The sequence below is a fragment of the Dermacentor variabilis genome, chromosome 10, assembly GCF_050947875.1.
Source record: "Dermacentor variabilis isolate Ectoservices chromosome 10, ASM5094787v1, whole genome shotgun sequence".
Lineage (NCBI taxonomy): Eukaryota > Metazoa > Arthropoda > Arachnida > Ixodida > Ixodidae > Dermacentor > Dermacentor variabilis.
The window spans coordinates 45,988,493-46,002,587 of NC_134577.1; the positions used below are offsets into that span (position 1 = coordinate 45,988,493).

The 14,095-nt window shown below is 47.4% G+C and overlaps 1 protein-coding gene across 1 annotated transcript in view; it reads left to right on the forward strand.

The window, feature by feature from the left end:
* The window catches only part of LOC142559520 (uncharacterized), a 32,281-nt gene extending 19,374 nt beyond the window's left edge, over nucleotides 1-12,907 (forward strand). The window contains exons 4-6 of the mRNA XM_075671102.1: nucleotides 6,320-6,367; nucleotides 10,199-10,252; nucleotides 12,691-12,907. Coding sequence (XP_075527217.1) covers nucleotides 6,320-6,367; nucleotides 10,199-10,252; nucleotides 12,691-12,864 — 276 coding nt within the window. The 3' untranslated portion in view covers nucleotides 12,865-12,907. The remainder of the gene's footprint in view (nucleotides 1-6,319; nucleotides 6,368-10,198; nucleotides 10,253-12,690) is intronic.
* The last annotated feature ends 1,188 nt before the right edge of the window (nucleotides 12,908-14,095 follow it).

Sequence of the window (14,095 nt, forward strand, 5' to 3'; positions counted from 1 at the left end):
CCCGCTCGTCCGATAACACGCGCCCGTCTACGTGTTCTTGTTTAGTCTCCAGACCACGTCCTTTCGTGGGAGTGCTCGAACTGCTAGAGAGACAGCCTCTTTAGAAGACTGCTCGTCTATTCGTCCACGAACTTTACATGTAACTTTCGCTATACTTTAATTACCGCCGTCGCAAGTTGTTTCTAAGATGCGGCCATCTGCTGTCCGCAACGAAACGCGACTCATTTGCGAAGCGCCGCCATAGATACGAAATTTTAGAATCGCACGTGTTGTAGAATATAGCCGCTGTTGTAGCCATAGGCGTTTCGCAGTGACAAAACAGAATAATTTGATGTTTGGAAGAAGTATATAGAAATCGGCGATTCGGTATGCGACGTTTGAAGCGGCCGGCTCCTAACGGCATATATGAGTGTTTCTTAGTGCATTTTTCTGCCTTTCCGCTGAACTTTTAGAAACAGATCGATAGCTGCAATAAAACTTGTTCGCTTTGCTTACTTTCCTGACAGGGAAGGGTTAACCCTTTCGTGTGTATACCCACATAAATGTGTTACAGCGAAGCTTTCTTTGACGGGGGTAGCGTGGGTGGCTGGCAGTATAGGGATCGGTCTCAATCTCGCCGGATATATTAACCTATTAGGTGCCAGCATGACCATATGGTGACGCAGATGCGCACGAAGCCTTTAAATTTATACCGGTTCAATATACCACGCCCAGCTTGCCCCAGCGTGTCTTTCGAGAGTTAGGATACAGCTTGCAAACACCAGGTCGCAGAAGTACGTCGCCTATGTTTATTTGGGAGCCGCCCAAAAAAGGCGGGAAATAGTGGGTTGCAGTGCCGCACGGCAAGATACAACGCTCCCGTGGTTAAGTGCTTTATTTTTTTGCGGTATTCATTTCAGCAATAGCACCATCCACATGTATCTATATATACCTCATGCAATGTGCGACTTCCGGTGATAATTTTCAAGAGAATAATGTTGCTAAGCAGGCCGCAGGCGGTCACGCTCAGACTCTTGCAAATGAACTCCTACCCAAATCCGGTGTCCCTCAACAGCATATATCCCGAGGTTTATCCAAATTGTTCTTGCGTGGCCTGTGGTGAGGTTGCTACTTTGCCTCATGTGCTCTGGGAGTGCGAGTCGCTGGGACCGAAGTTCACTAAGGAAGTGTGGGACGCGCTCCTGCGATGTCCCGTCTTTGAGGACCAAATCCTGGCCGTCCAGCGCGCCCGCGATCGGGCCGGCAGGCTAGATCTGTCAGTCGCGTCGTGGGATTAGCCGGGTGCGCGTTTTATCGCGTTTTGCTGGACCCAATAAAAGTTTATTCACTCACTCACTCGTTTATTCTGTGTACGAGCGTGTTCTTGTACGTGTTACCAGATGGTCACGCTGGGTCTTTAATTGGGCTCCCTATATTACCCGACGGCAACCCCGTCAGTACGAAGCGTACGCGCTTTCCGACGACAGGATAATCGCCGAGCGTCCGATTGACAACTCTGTAGTAACGACTGCAAGCACTGTACACGGCGTGGAGCCCGTATGATCTGCAGACAGGTGTTCTGGTGCACAGAAAGAGAGGATTCCTAAATATGTTGCTAGTGATGTCTTATACCAAGAAGCACGCCTGCCTTCTCTTCTCATGCGATTTCATATCCTAGCAGTATAAGCTTTTCTAAAGATATATGCATCACCACGGCCATGCTTTTTCACTATCAATGGCATAGAGTTTCTCACTATAACACATAGAAGGAAATCTGGCGCCGCCGTCTATGGGAGTTTCTTAAGGGGGCACCGTGCCGTCATGGGAATGACGGTATATGTGTCTGCGAGGCTCGCGTTGGCTGGTGTTGTAAGAGGCTTCGTCTAAAACGTGGATATGGCTATACAAATAACGCGTTCTCAAAGTAAAATCTTCATAAAATGTTTCCATTCACGCATATTAGATCTTTACTCACCCACAATGCATGACCAAGCGAAGAAAAGCAAGAACAGACGACCAATACTGTTTCAAAGCACATCAGCCCAGTTCACTAACCATTAGGCCATGATCACTTTATTATTATTATTATTATTATTATTATTATTATTATTATTATTATTATTATTATTATTATTATTATTATTGCCTGTTTTGTAATATTACATTCAAAAGCAACTAGCGATTGGGAAAACAACATGAAACAGTTAGTTTACAAGAACTGTCAGCGTTACTGGACTGACTCTTGTACACACTCTTGTGCTTTTTTTTTTTTTTTCTACAAATCACGACATGCGTTCTCGAAAATACATTCGTGCGGGCACAGCATCCGGCTCGCAATGGAACCGCGCCATACGGGAGCGCCTTATGCAGTGAAGGCCGGTTAGCATAACAGCGTGTAAAACGGAAATCCACCTTCGTTTTCTATTGGCAAAAACTCTAATACCCCGTGGATCGAACGGGGAAAACGTTCTCGATGGGACTCTGAGCTCGTTTGAACAAATTCGTGCGACCGTATCTTTCCCAATGCGAGGCACACACACGTACTTCGAAGACTCAGTGCAGCTATACACAGCATTGCGTATACCACGATCGCAGGCATACTTCGCTCGTTCCAAAGCTTGTTGTTGTTGTTGTTGTTGTTGTTGTTTCGTCGTCGTCGTCGTCGTCGTCGTCGTGAGTAGCCGTGGCACATACCCACAGTGGGGGATTGGCCATGAATCGGGTGGTTAAATTAGGTGCACAAAAAAAAAAATAATGGCCGATCTTCGAAACGCACGGCGCGTGCACCCCGGGCCACTTCCTCGCTTTGCTTCCTCGTGACAGCTCGCGCTCTGAGTCGCCGTGTTAACTTCCCTCATCTCCGGAACCGGCCCACTTTCGTCAGTAATTTCCTCGTAGCACGCTACGTAAAAATCATGCGACATTGTCCTGACTTCATAATCGCCACAATTAATCACGATTTAACATTTCTTCGCGGGAGAACACATGTCATCGCCGCTTGAAATCGCACGATTGCATAAAACATGGTCGCTGCTGACGTCACAATCTGCGTTTCTCTCGTTTACGCTCGTCCACTAGCCGTGTAACAACAAACAATTGCCGTGTAAGCTCGCGGTTAATCAGATACAAACGTAGATACATAGCCTCCGGAAAGTGCGCGAACTACCCTAATAATGCTAATGCGTTAAAATGTTCTGGCGACCAGGCTGTGCGCCCGCGTCATCCGCTACTGCTGCTAAATTGCTAACTAGCTTTGCGTCATTTGCATTCCAGCGCTGCGTTGGATATCTGCATGTTTTTTTTTTTCGTCTTCTTCGTGGTTAGGGGTTAAAACATCACACTAATACAGTACTGTTACCGTTCGTTAATCACCAATCCCGTGACCGACTGGCAAGAAATGCTGGTCTTCGCGGGGGTGGGAGGTGGCCAGGTTGGCTCCTGGCGGGGGATTTACGCGTTTCTCACGTCAAGGAGGTGGTCTGCCGCCGGGTGGTGCTGCTGGCGTCTGTCCGGCCCTCCTCGATGTGGGAGAGCTATGGGCAGGTCGCGGGGCCCGACTGAAGCGCAGAAGCACGGTGTCGGAATCCCGGGACACGAAGGGCTCCCAGCTGTCCCATCTTTTAGCGGCTGTTCTTTTGTCTCGTCACAGTGACTTACCACGGGTGCTTCCGCTCTCGCGATCGACCGCGTAGAATGCCGCTCTCCGCGGGAATGGCAGGGCGCGGACGTCTCTCCTGCTAACGTGTATCTCAGTAATTTGCGATATTGTGGTCACCTGTTCTGCCTTGTTTTACGCAGATATAGCCAAGGGCAGGCGGCGACGTTGTTCGACTGAACGGCTGTTTGGAACCTCTGAAATCTCGTAATAGGAACACGCTAACCAACGTGCCGGATTTTGCAGAAGCGTTTCATTAAAAGTTTTTCTTTTCTAACTTGACTCAGTGGGGATAGCAAGTTTCTTCGAGATTCAGATTTGGTGAGACTTGGAAACCTGTATACGTTTACAGTTGCAGGCGGTATTACGCACATATTCGAATTATGTCTGTGCTACTTCTTCATTTCTTTGGTATGCTGAAGCTTGATGGATATTTTTTAAATCTGTTTTGCTGCGTATCAGCTGAGATTGTATTATCTCAGGTGTAAGCAACACCCAGACCTTACAAGACAACAGGGCGCATTCATTCCGGCAAGCTCAAACTCTTCTCTCAGCCGCCCATTCGTCCAATTGGCCGCCGCAACTAACCTTTGCGACCAACTGTTCCTTGCGGACTTTTATGGACTACAGCGCTGAAGCACGGCGCAAGCGACGTCCTGGACTGAAGATACCGATACTCCTTTTTTTTTCTTACACAAAAAGTGAGAACCTGCCGCGGTAGCTATACTAGCGGACATATTTCTGTGGCAATGAAGGGGCAGCTACGGAGGCAAAGCGCGCACAAGTGAGAGCGCTTCTGGAAAGAGTCCCGTGTTTTCATCCACGTTATTTAAAGCCGGGGAAGAGAAAACATAGACGCCTTATTAGCAACAGTTATATAAGATGAAACACACCACTGAGTGTAAAAGTTTACTTATTTTGCGGCTTTTTTCTTCCGTTTCCTCACAGGAAACTTCCAAGGAATGCTCATCGCCGTGACTTAGATCAAATCACACTCTTATACACGCGGACAACTTTCAGTGGCAATGAAGGGAAAGCTACGGAGGTAAAGCGCGCACAAGTGAGAGCGCTTCGAGTCCCGTGTTTTCAACCACGTCGGTTTAAACTGGGGAAGAGAAAACAAATACCGTATCAGCAACAGTTAAATAAGATAAAACACACCAATGAATGTAAAAGTTTGCTTATTTTGCGGCTTTTCCCTTCTGCCTCAGGGCAAACGCGAAACCGTCGCACGTGGAAGCTACGCCGATGCATCGTCTGTTCCGAGCAACCAAAAGCGCTGTCAACGCTGCCGGACTACTTGGCGCCGTAACACATGTGCAGCAGTCACGCACCCGTAGCTTTCCCTTCATAGCCGCAGAAAGTTGCCCAGTGGCTGCAGCCTTGCACAGCTAACCTCGAGGCCGCAGGATACATGACGGCGGCATTTCGACGGAAGCGACATGCGAAAACGCTCGTGTACTTAGATTTAGGTCACATTGGAGAACGGTGCAGATTTAGGTTCAAGTCCGGAGTCCCCCATAATGACGTGCCTCGTAATCGCATCGTGGTTTTGGCACATAAAACCCAAGAATTGGTTTACGGCAAGTGTTCGCGTCGCCGAAATACGCAAGCGTTTATCGTGGCGATCAATCGGTCCCATATGATCAAGTATGCTTAAAAGGACACCAAAGGAAAATACTATGTTAGGCTAGATTGAAAAGTTTTTGTAAAAATTAATTCGTCATTCGTAATGAGAACAGAGATTTTTGCAAGCGACAAAATGACAAAAAAAAACGGAAAACAGGAGTGGCGCGCCAGCTATTTCGGACTATGGTTCCTCTGACTTGACGTCAGCTTTGGCTGATTCAAGGAGAGCGGCAGAGAGGGAGGTCACGTGAGGATTACGTCAACTCGTCCGCTTCAGCGTGGGCGATTCAAACCGAGGAGCTGCGGCGGGGCCTTTGGTGCCAATTTTTTACGCATTGACACGCACAAAACGCTGACTTCTAGATGAATAGCCTATTAACCTAGACCGGCTTAATATATTCATTTAGTGCCCCTCTAAGAGTACTCGATCAAGCGTACCACAAGTAGATATATTTAGTGTTCATTACAATGAGCACGAGGTCTGCCGACACATGGTCACCAGTTGGATGTACAGAAGGGTTGTGTAACACGGGGAAAACAGCAAACAACTATATGTACAAAGCATGGTGAGCCGTTTTCTGTTAAAAATAAACGCAACTGCTAGGAGCATGAGCGTGTCTGAATCCTGGCAGCATATAGTACACCACCCTCGGATATTTTTCCGCGCAGTGAAAAAAAAATGCAGTACGGAAAGTTATTAAATAGAAGCAAGTGCATTCCACGGCACATTTACGAGTCCATATTTTTCGAAACTAGTGTCAGGCACAGTGTCTAACAAAGCAATACGATTTGAGTACTGGCCGACTTAAATTTTGCGCGATGACATGCTCCATGAAACCACTAACTGAAAGTCGCTCATTAAAATTTCGTTAATTGTACTGGCGATTATCGCGCAAATTCTCCTGTCCTTCGCTACAGTCAAGGTGGTCAGTAAAAATTGTCTTTCCATCTCAACTCTGCCATCTTTTATCTGAGACAATCGTCGCTGAAACTCGCGGCATATTTTGTAGAGTCCTTGTTTGACTAGTTTTCTTTTTGCCTCGCCAACGATTGCAGCTGAGTCAGGTGGAGGACTGCAGGGTGGACGCCTACCTGAAGTTAAAGGTGAGCTCGCTTCAGGCATCGTCATACGGTCATTGTCAGTTAATGAAACGTGGCTGCAGATCAGGGTATCTACCAGAAATCGGAGTGGGTAAATAGGAACCTTTAGCTTGTCCGCTATTCCGGCAAACGGGGGTGGTTTGGGCGGATTGCGGGATGGGCGGGGGCGTAAATGTGAGCGGCCGGAACGGTGCAGCCGCCTGGTGGCGTAGAGCTCAACCAGAAACACATAAAATTGCAGTAACCTACTATATTCTGCTTCGCTGCTGGTGCACATTTACGGCAGCGGCGTAATTGTGAACACGATTACGCCGCTGTCGAAAATTTACACCAGCAGCTAAGCAGAATACAGCAACTGGCTCTGTTTGTGCGGTTCAGCTTTGCACCACCAGCTGGCGCCACCAATCTGGCCGCTCACGTTTACGCCCTCGCTCATCCGGCTAACCACCCGGGCTTGCCGGAATACAGAACGCACTAAAATTCTCTAATGTCTAAGCAAATGGAACTGCGCTAAAAATACACTAAATCCAAAGACAGGGGGACATATAGACACAAAGACAGGGCAAAGGAAAGACAAGGCGACACGGTTGCATGCGGCTTGACACGCCAAAAGCAGGAAGCGACGTGAATTTTGAATTCACAAAGTCACACGGTGTGACGTCGCAGGCTGTACTGAAGCTTAGCCGAGGCCATTGAAGTCTTTACCATTATGAAGTCTTCGTAGTATTGAAAAACAACGAATGGAATAAGACGACTTTTTTTTACATTATTCGTGGAGATGATCCAATCAACGGCAAGTCTGAAACACTTGTAAAGTCAGACGATTAATTGGCGTCGTAATCTGGACGCTATAGAAAATGAATTACGTCCTTCAATGGATTTCTCTACACCACCCTTTTCTTTCTCAATTTCTGCGCCAGCTCTTTAGTGGGGCTGCCTGCCAACTCACAGCCACACAAGTAAACTTTAATGCAAACAGCATTCTTTGCCTACTTCAGCCCTTTTGAGCCTATCTATCTATCTATCTATCTATCTATCTATCTATCTATCTATCTATCTATCTATCTATGTGTCTCTGTACATTCATTCATTCATTATTATTATTATTTGGGCCACTGTTATGCCTGCCCGGTGGCCCAAAATAGTCATCTTGCTTGGAACACTAGGCATGCTCCTGGTCGTGATGCCGTCGTCATGGTCGTCACTCGAGCTTCGTGATATGACGCTCATCATGCCGTCGTCACCACGCCTTTTAGCCGAATCCAGTGCCCCAAGTTGTCTAATAGCTTGCAACGCTAAGTATGTGTTCGTGATGTGGTCATTGCATCGTCGTCATTCCAGCTTTGTCATCCGAAGCTCGTCATGCCGTTGTCATCATGCATTCGTTGTCACACCGCCGTCGTGATGCCGTCGAAGTGATCCAGTTATCGTCAGTCTAGCTTTGTGATCCTGCTCTCGTCATGCCGTTGTCTCAATTCACGACTTCTACTCCTACCCAGTGGCCCAAGTTGTATAACAGCTTGGGCCACTAGGTATGCAATCATGGTCGTGATGCCTCAGTGGTCGTTGCACAGTCGTCATACCAGCTTTATCATACGAATCTCGACATACCGTCGTCGTCACGTCATACAGTCGCCATCCATTCGTTGTCACACTGCCGTCGTGATGCCGTGAGGGTTCGGTTATTGACATTCCAACTTTATCATCCTACTGTCCTCATGTCATTGTCGCCACGCCATTGTCGTCAAACCATTGTCATCATTCCGTCGTTTTATCATCATCACTTCAGTAACGTCTTCCCATTGTCATGCCGTCATCATACCAACTTAGCCGTTCCATTGACGTCAATCTTGGTCATTCCATTCTAATTATACTTTCGTCATTCAATCGCGATTGCGCCATCGTTGTCATGCCGTCATCGCATTAGTTGCCATTCATTCGTTGTAATACCGTCGTCGTGATGCTGTCGCGGTTGCTCCAGCGTAGTAATTCTAGCTTCGACATCCGACTCTCGTCACGTCGTCGTCGTCCCGCTGTCATTTTACCGTTGCCATCACTTCATTAACGCCATTACACTATCGTCACACTGCCTTGGTCTATCCGTCGACGTCATTCCTTTTTGTCATCCTATCGTAGTCATATACTGTCATTTAATCGTGACTACGCTGCTGTTGTCAAGACATGTCGTACTGCGTCGTCGTCAGACAGTCGCTATCATGTCGCCATGCCATCGTAGTAGTACAATCGTCCTGCTTTCAGCTTCGTTACCCGCCGTGGTTGCTCAGTGGCTATGGTGTTGGGCTGCTGAGCACGAGGTCGCGGGATCGAATCCCGGCCACGGCGGCCGCATTTCGATGGAGGCGAAATGCGAAAACACCCGTGTGCTTAGATTTAGGCGCACGTTAAAGAACCCCAGGTGGTCAAAATTTCCGGAGTCTTCCACTACGGCGTGCCTCATAATCAGAAAGTGGTTTTGGCACGTAAAACCCGAACTATTATTATTCAGCTTCGTTATCCGGTTTTGTCGCACCGCCATCATCGTAATACACTCACCATATGATTTTCCCCATGCCGTCATGCTGTAGTCACTATGGCAACGCTATCTTTCAAGCCTCGACATCTCAATGTCGATATACCGCCTTTGTCGTTCCACGTCGTCATTCCATTTTCGTCGCTGCGTCGGCAACACGCAGTCCTCTTCATGCCGCCATGCTCATAGGCGACCTTGACAAACGAGTTGGACTATACGGATAACATCGCATATAGTCGAAGCAGCGAGTCTCAGATTTGACCCCCTACACCTGTTAAATAAATGTGACTTCAGAAATACGGCGAGTCGCTGCATTGCTCGAATGCTAATGGCATTACCGGCGACAGTCGTCGCGTGATGAGTTCTGCCGCAAGTTTCTCGCAGAGCTGAGCCCGCGGGATAATGAACAGACCAAAAATTCAGCCTAGTGTTTTTCATCGTTCTTTCTCATCGTCGAAAACGTTCAAGTCATGCCTCTCCGACTCATGCCACATCAGAGAGCTACGGAAGAGCTGGCTGCGAATAGCGATTGTTTTAATACTCTGTTCCACAATATGGCACCGGAATGGAAGTTAACACAGCTCATTCGAACGGAAATGTCCCACCCTAGGACTAATCTGTCAGACAAAACTTGCAACTCCATTAGCGGGAAAACATTTGTTCCATATTTAACATCACTTTTAGAGTCACGGCACTCTCCACTAGAACGCCAAACTTACACTCTGACGTATTAACTCTACTTTCGAAGTTCTCATTATTCCCTATGAAGTAAACGTTCGCAGCACCATGTTAACTCTACTTTGAGAGTCTTCATACTTCTATATGGAGTAAACGTTCGCTCTACCACATTTATCTACATTACGGGTGTATTCGTACTACCCCGATGGAGTAAACGTTCACATTACAGTATTTGACTACGTTTCCTGGAGTTTTCCTGCTCCGAGAGGGAGAGTATATAGTTTGTTTAAGTAGAACGTGCTCTATCGGACAGTACAAGAACTCCTGTAAACAGAGTTAACGAGACAGCATGGCTCAGTTCGAAAAGGAGTGGTCGGCACTACTCCTGTTCCTACGGTGCACGCCGCGTGTTCCTCCGCGTCAAAGCATCGCCTGATCAAAAAATAGGAGCACGTGAGCTGGACAAACTTTGTTTTCAATTAAAACAGAGCGAAAGAAATGCTATAACACTTTGTAGCGCAGCTACACAAGTTTGTGGTGGTGAGCAGGCGGCATGAACTCCTTATACTTTCTCTCTCAAGAATTTTTCAGTTAGGTTTTTTTTTTTTCTTTCGTCAACTTTGCAGCCCGACGTCAAGCTGAAAAGTCCACCGTTCGACAACTCCGCCCAGCTTTTCAAGGTACGAGTCAACTTCTGCCACTTTTTTTCGCTACTGTTTCTTTGGAGTTGGGGTGGAACATAGCAGTCTTTTGAATTTTATTTGGGACACTAACAAATTCCACCCTGTTTGCGTTTTGAGCCAATCAGAGAAGGCGTAGTCTACCTGTGAACCGATCGGAGCTGATAAGATATGGTAAGATTGGAGCGCCCAAAATCCCCCCCCCTTCTGCTCCACCCGTTAACATCAACTAATTCAGTAGAGATACCAGCAGTCACGGAGTAGTTGCGTAATTAATGAATACAGGTGGCATACGTGAATATCTTGGAAAATATCTAGATTCCACGGCTACCTTGGTTCTTCACAAGTAGAAAATTACCAATCAAGGAAGGGGTCAGGCAAGCAGACACAATATCTATACCTGTAATGCTATTGACTGCATGCTTAGAAGTATTCAACCTATAGCACTGGGAAGGCATAGGAGCGAGGATTAACGGCGAATATCTCAACCTGCAGCTTGCAGATGACATTATCCCGTTCAGCAACACTGGGGATGAATTGTAACAAATAATTGAGGATCTAAATCAAGAAAGCTTAAGAGTAGGGTTGAATGTTAATATGGCAGAAAACAATGGTAATGTTCAATAGCCTGACAATTAAGGGAACAAGAATTCACGATCGCCAGTCAGCTTCTAGAGTCTGTGCAGGAGTGCGTTTGTCTAATCATTGATCATGAGAAGGTAATTTAGAGAAGAATAGATTGGAGTGCGTAAGGCGGGCATTACCATTCCTGATCGGAATCTTACCACTGCCACTAAGAAAAAAAGCGCACAGTCACTGCATTCTACCGGAGCTAACACGGGCAGAAACTTGGAGGTTAGCAAAGAAGCTTGAGATAAGTTAAGGACCGCGCAAAGGGCGAAGGAACGAAAAATGTTAGGTGTACCCAAGAGAGCGGTGTGAATCACAGTAAACGGGAATGGCCGATATTCTAGGGAACATTAAGAGAAAATCATGAAGCTCATGGGCAGGCCATGCAATACGTAGTGTAGATATCCGGTGGGACATTATAGTTACAGAATCTGTCAGAAAGGGAGCTAAGGAAAGGGAAGCGCAGTTGAAGACGGCAAAAAATTAGGTGGGGTGATGAAATTCGGAAATTTGCAAGCGCAAGTTGGAATCGGCTAGCGAAAAGACTGGGGTAATTTGAAGTCGCTGGAAGAGACCTTCATCCTGCAATGGACATAAAATAGGCTTATGATGATGATGAAACTATTCGAAACCACCCACACCCTCACTAAAAATATTGCAGCGCCACTCAAGGTTCTCTGCGTTCAGCATTAAAAAGGTCTAGCGCGCCACTTGCCTTACACGTTACCACACCGCAGCACCATGTAGCATGCGCATGAGGAGCTTCATGCAGCTGCTGCTCGCAACATGTAATTACTGCGAATCTAAGGGCGTGCGCCTTTCCAGCAATATTTTTGGGAGCCTGTGCATATTCGGCAACTGCGGGACTGCGTGCATATTTGACGATGCATTTGAACTTTGTTCGCGCTATGATACTTAAGTTTCTGCGCTTTTTTTTATAACTATCATCTTACTTCAATGATGTTTCAATAAGATGCAGAGAAAAGACAGCACGGGAGATAAATGAAGCCCGCGAAATACCTGGTACCTTGTGTGATTACGTTAACCTTGCCTGTGCGCCATCCTTGTATAATTGAGAAAAAAAGACACGTGTACCTGCCAATCTACGGGGAAGACTTTTTCTTTATTATTGGACGATGGCGACGCAGTAGCACGTGAGCTCCTTTCCTTTTGTCATACCCTTACATTTGTTGTGTCCTAGGCATCAATTGGCGAGCTGCCCTTAATAAAACTGTTATTTGAAAGTCATCACTCTGTCCTTCCCTTGTTTTTTTTTATTTTTTACTGCGTTTATATGTGTTGCAACACTACCACGAAGAACCTAATCTTACGCAAACCCGTTCTATAAATATATACGTTAGATAAAACCGGTCGCTGCCATACTGAGAGCCTACATGAAAAAAGGGAGGGGGAGGGGCAAGAAATGGTCAAGATCACAAGCTTTACACTCGCCGGAATGAGCGCAACGGACACACGGAGGTCAATGAAGTTTGGTTCAAACTGCGCTAAATAATCGAAATACGCGGCTGAAAACCGAACGCACGGACTCCGTCAAACGGCCGCTTCTGCCCCTTTCTCCTTACTTTAGGTGTCTTTGCTCCATTAGCAAGGTTCCGCACAGATGCACGATCACGTGCCGTCACGTATACTCGCCCCCCTTTGCGGCGTCAACTAAAATGCCCCGCGAGTGTGCGTGTTTGCGTGAATGTTCGTCTCCGTTCCGCAGCGCGCCCGCGTAATGAACCGTAACAATTATCCACAGACATGCCACAATATCAACAGTGTACTCCTGCTTTCTTGCACGACAGAACTGCATGGACAACACGCTGGGCAAGTTCAGAGAAGCCGGCATGTCCGCCCTGCGTGGGTACCGGATGGGACCGGACAGTGGGCAGCCGCAGCCGCCGCTGCCGCTGCCGCCGCCGCTGTCGCCGTACAACGGCAAGCCCAACATCACCATCGAGTACACGCATTACGTGTGACCACGGCGACCACTAGTAGATTGCCAATAAAGAGAGTAAAACGGCCCACTCCGACGTTCCTCAAGGCGATCCAACATGTCGGTGCCGCCAGCCAAATGCGAAGTAGACCTGTCCCACCAAGTCTGCGCAGTGTTACGCGAGCATTCTCTCCACGGTATTCTTTTTACAGAGGTTTTTAGATATCGCATTACTGCGCAGTTACACCACAGCACGGACGACGGAAAGAAACTCATATTTCTCTGCTTTATTCCATGACCCACAGTTAAATAACTATCGGGTCAACGTCCACAGTCAACACACGGCCCTAAATAAGTGATAAATCCCATATGCGCCATAACCAACAATACAGAGTGAACGCAACATGTGGGAGACTATGTTCCTTTCTACCACATAGGGTTAATTATGGGAGTTATGGGGCATTTGGGCCGCCGATCAAGCTTTCTAGCACGAGGGCACATACACCTGACGTGTCACAGAGACGACGCCTCGCCATTAACGCCTGAGCACAGACACATCAAGCAACAGCAGCCAGCCTCTCTCCACCCGCTGTCCCAATTGTTAGCTACCAGACTCGCCATCTCGTCTGGGACTGCTCTGCTCTGCTCAATCAGCCAGACAATGCCCCACACGTATCTACAATGCAGCCACTACATTCGCTGTCACCAGTTACAATGTCTGAATCGCACTGACAGTGCTTTCAATGAAGATGCACCGCCATTCTATACGGAGGCCAAGACTGAATCTAGATGACAAACTCAACTTGACTCACCGCAAGGTCTTCGTTGCAGTTGCTGGTGGTCTTTACCACTGAAACTGGCCTCTATATTTCTATATCCAGGGTTTCTTCAGTTTGTTCTTCTGTACTGCGCAGGACAGCAGGAGACGCTGTGGATACCAGCGCGCATTGGTTGAAAGAAATGCCTCGGCCAGTCCCGAGCAGTGCAGCATAACAAATCCACCAGTTAGGCCGACGTGTCATACTTTTTCGCATATTAACACATTCATCATTTTGAACACATTGGAACATTTAGTGAGCGCACGCATCACCTCCTCTAGCCCGGCTGCGAATCTCTGGAAGGTGCAAAGATTGGGCGAGCCGAGATGGCTGGTGGTTGCTTCTGCCGTCTTATATTACACGCCTAGTGCTAAAGATTGGGTAATCCCAAGTTTCGGAGACGCATTAAAGGGGGAGAGGCAGGCAGCAGAGGCATTCGCTCCCCTCTGCACTCAT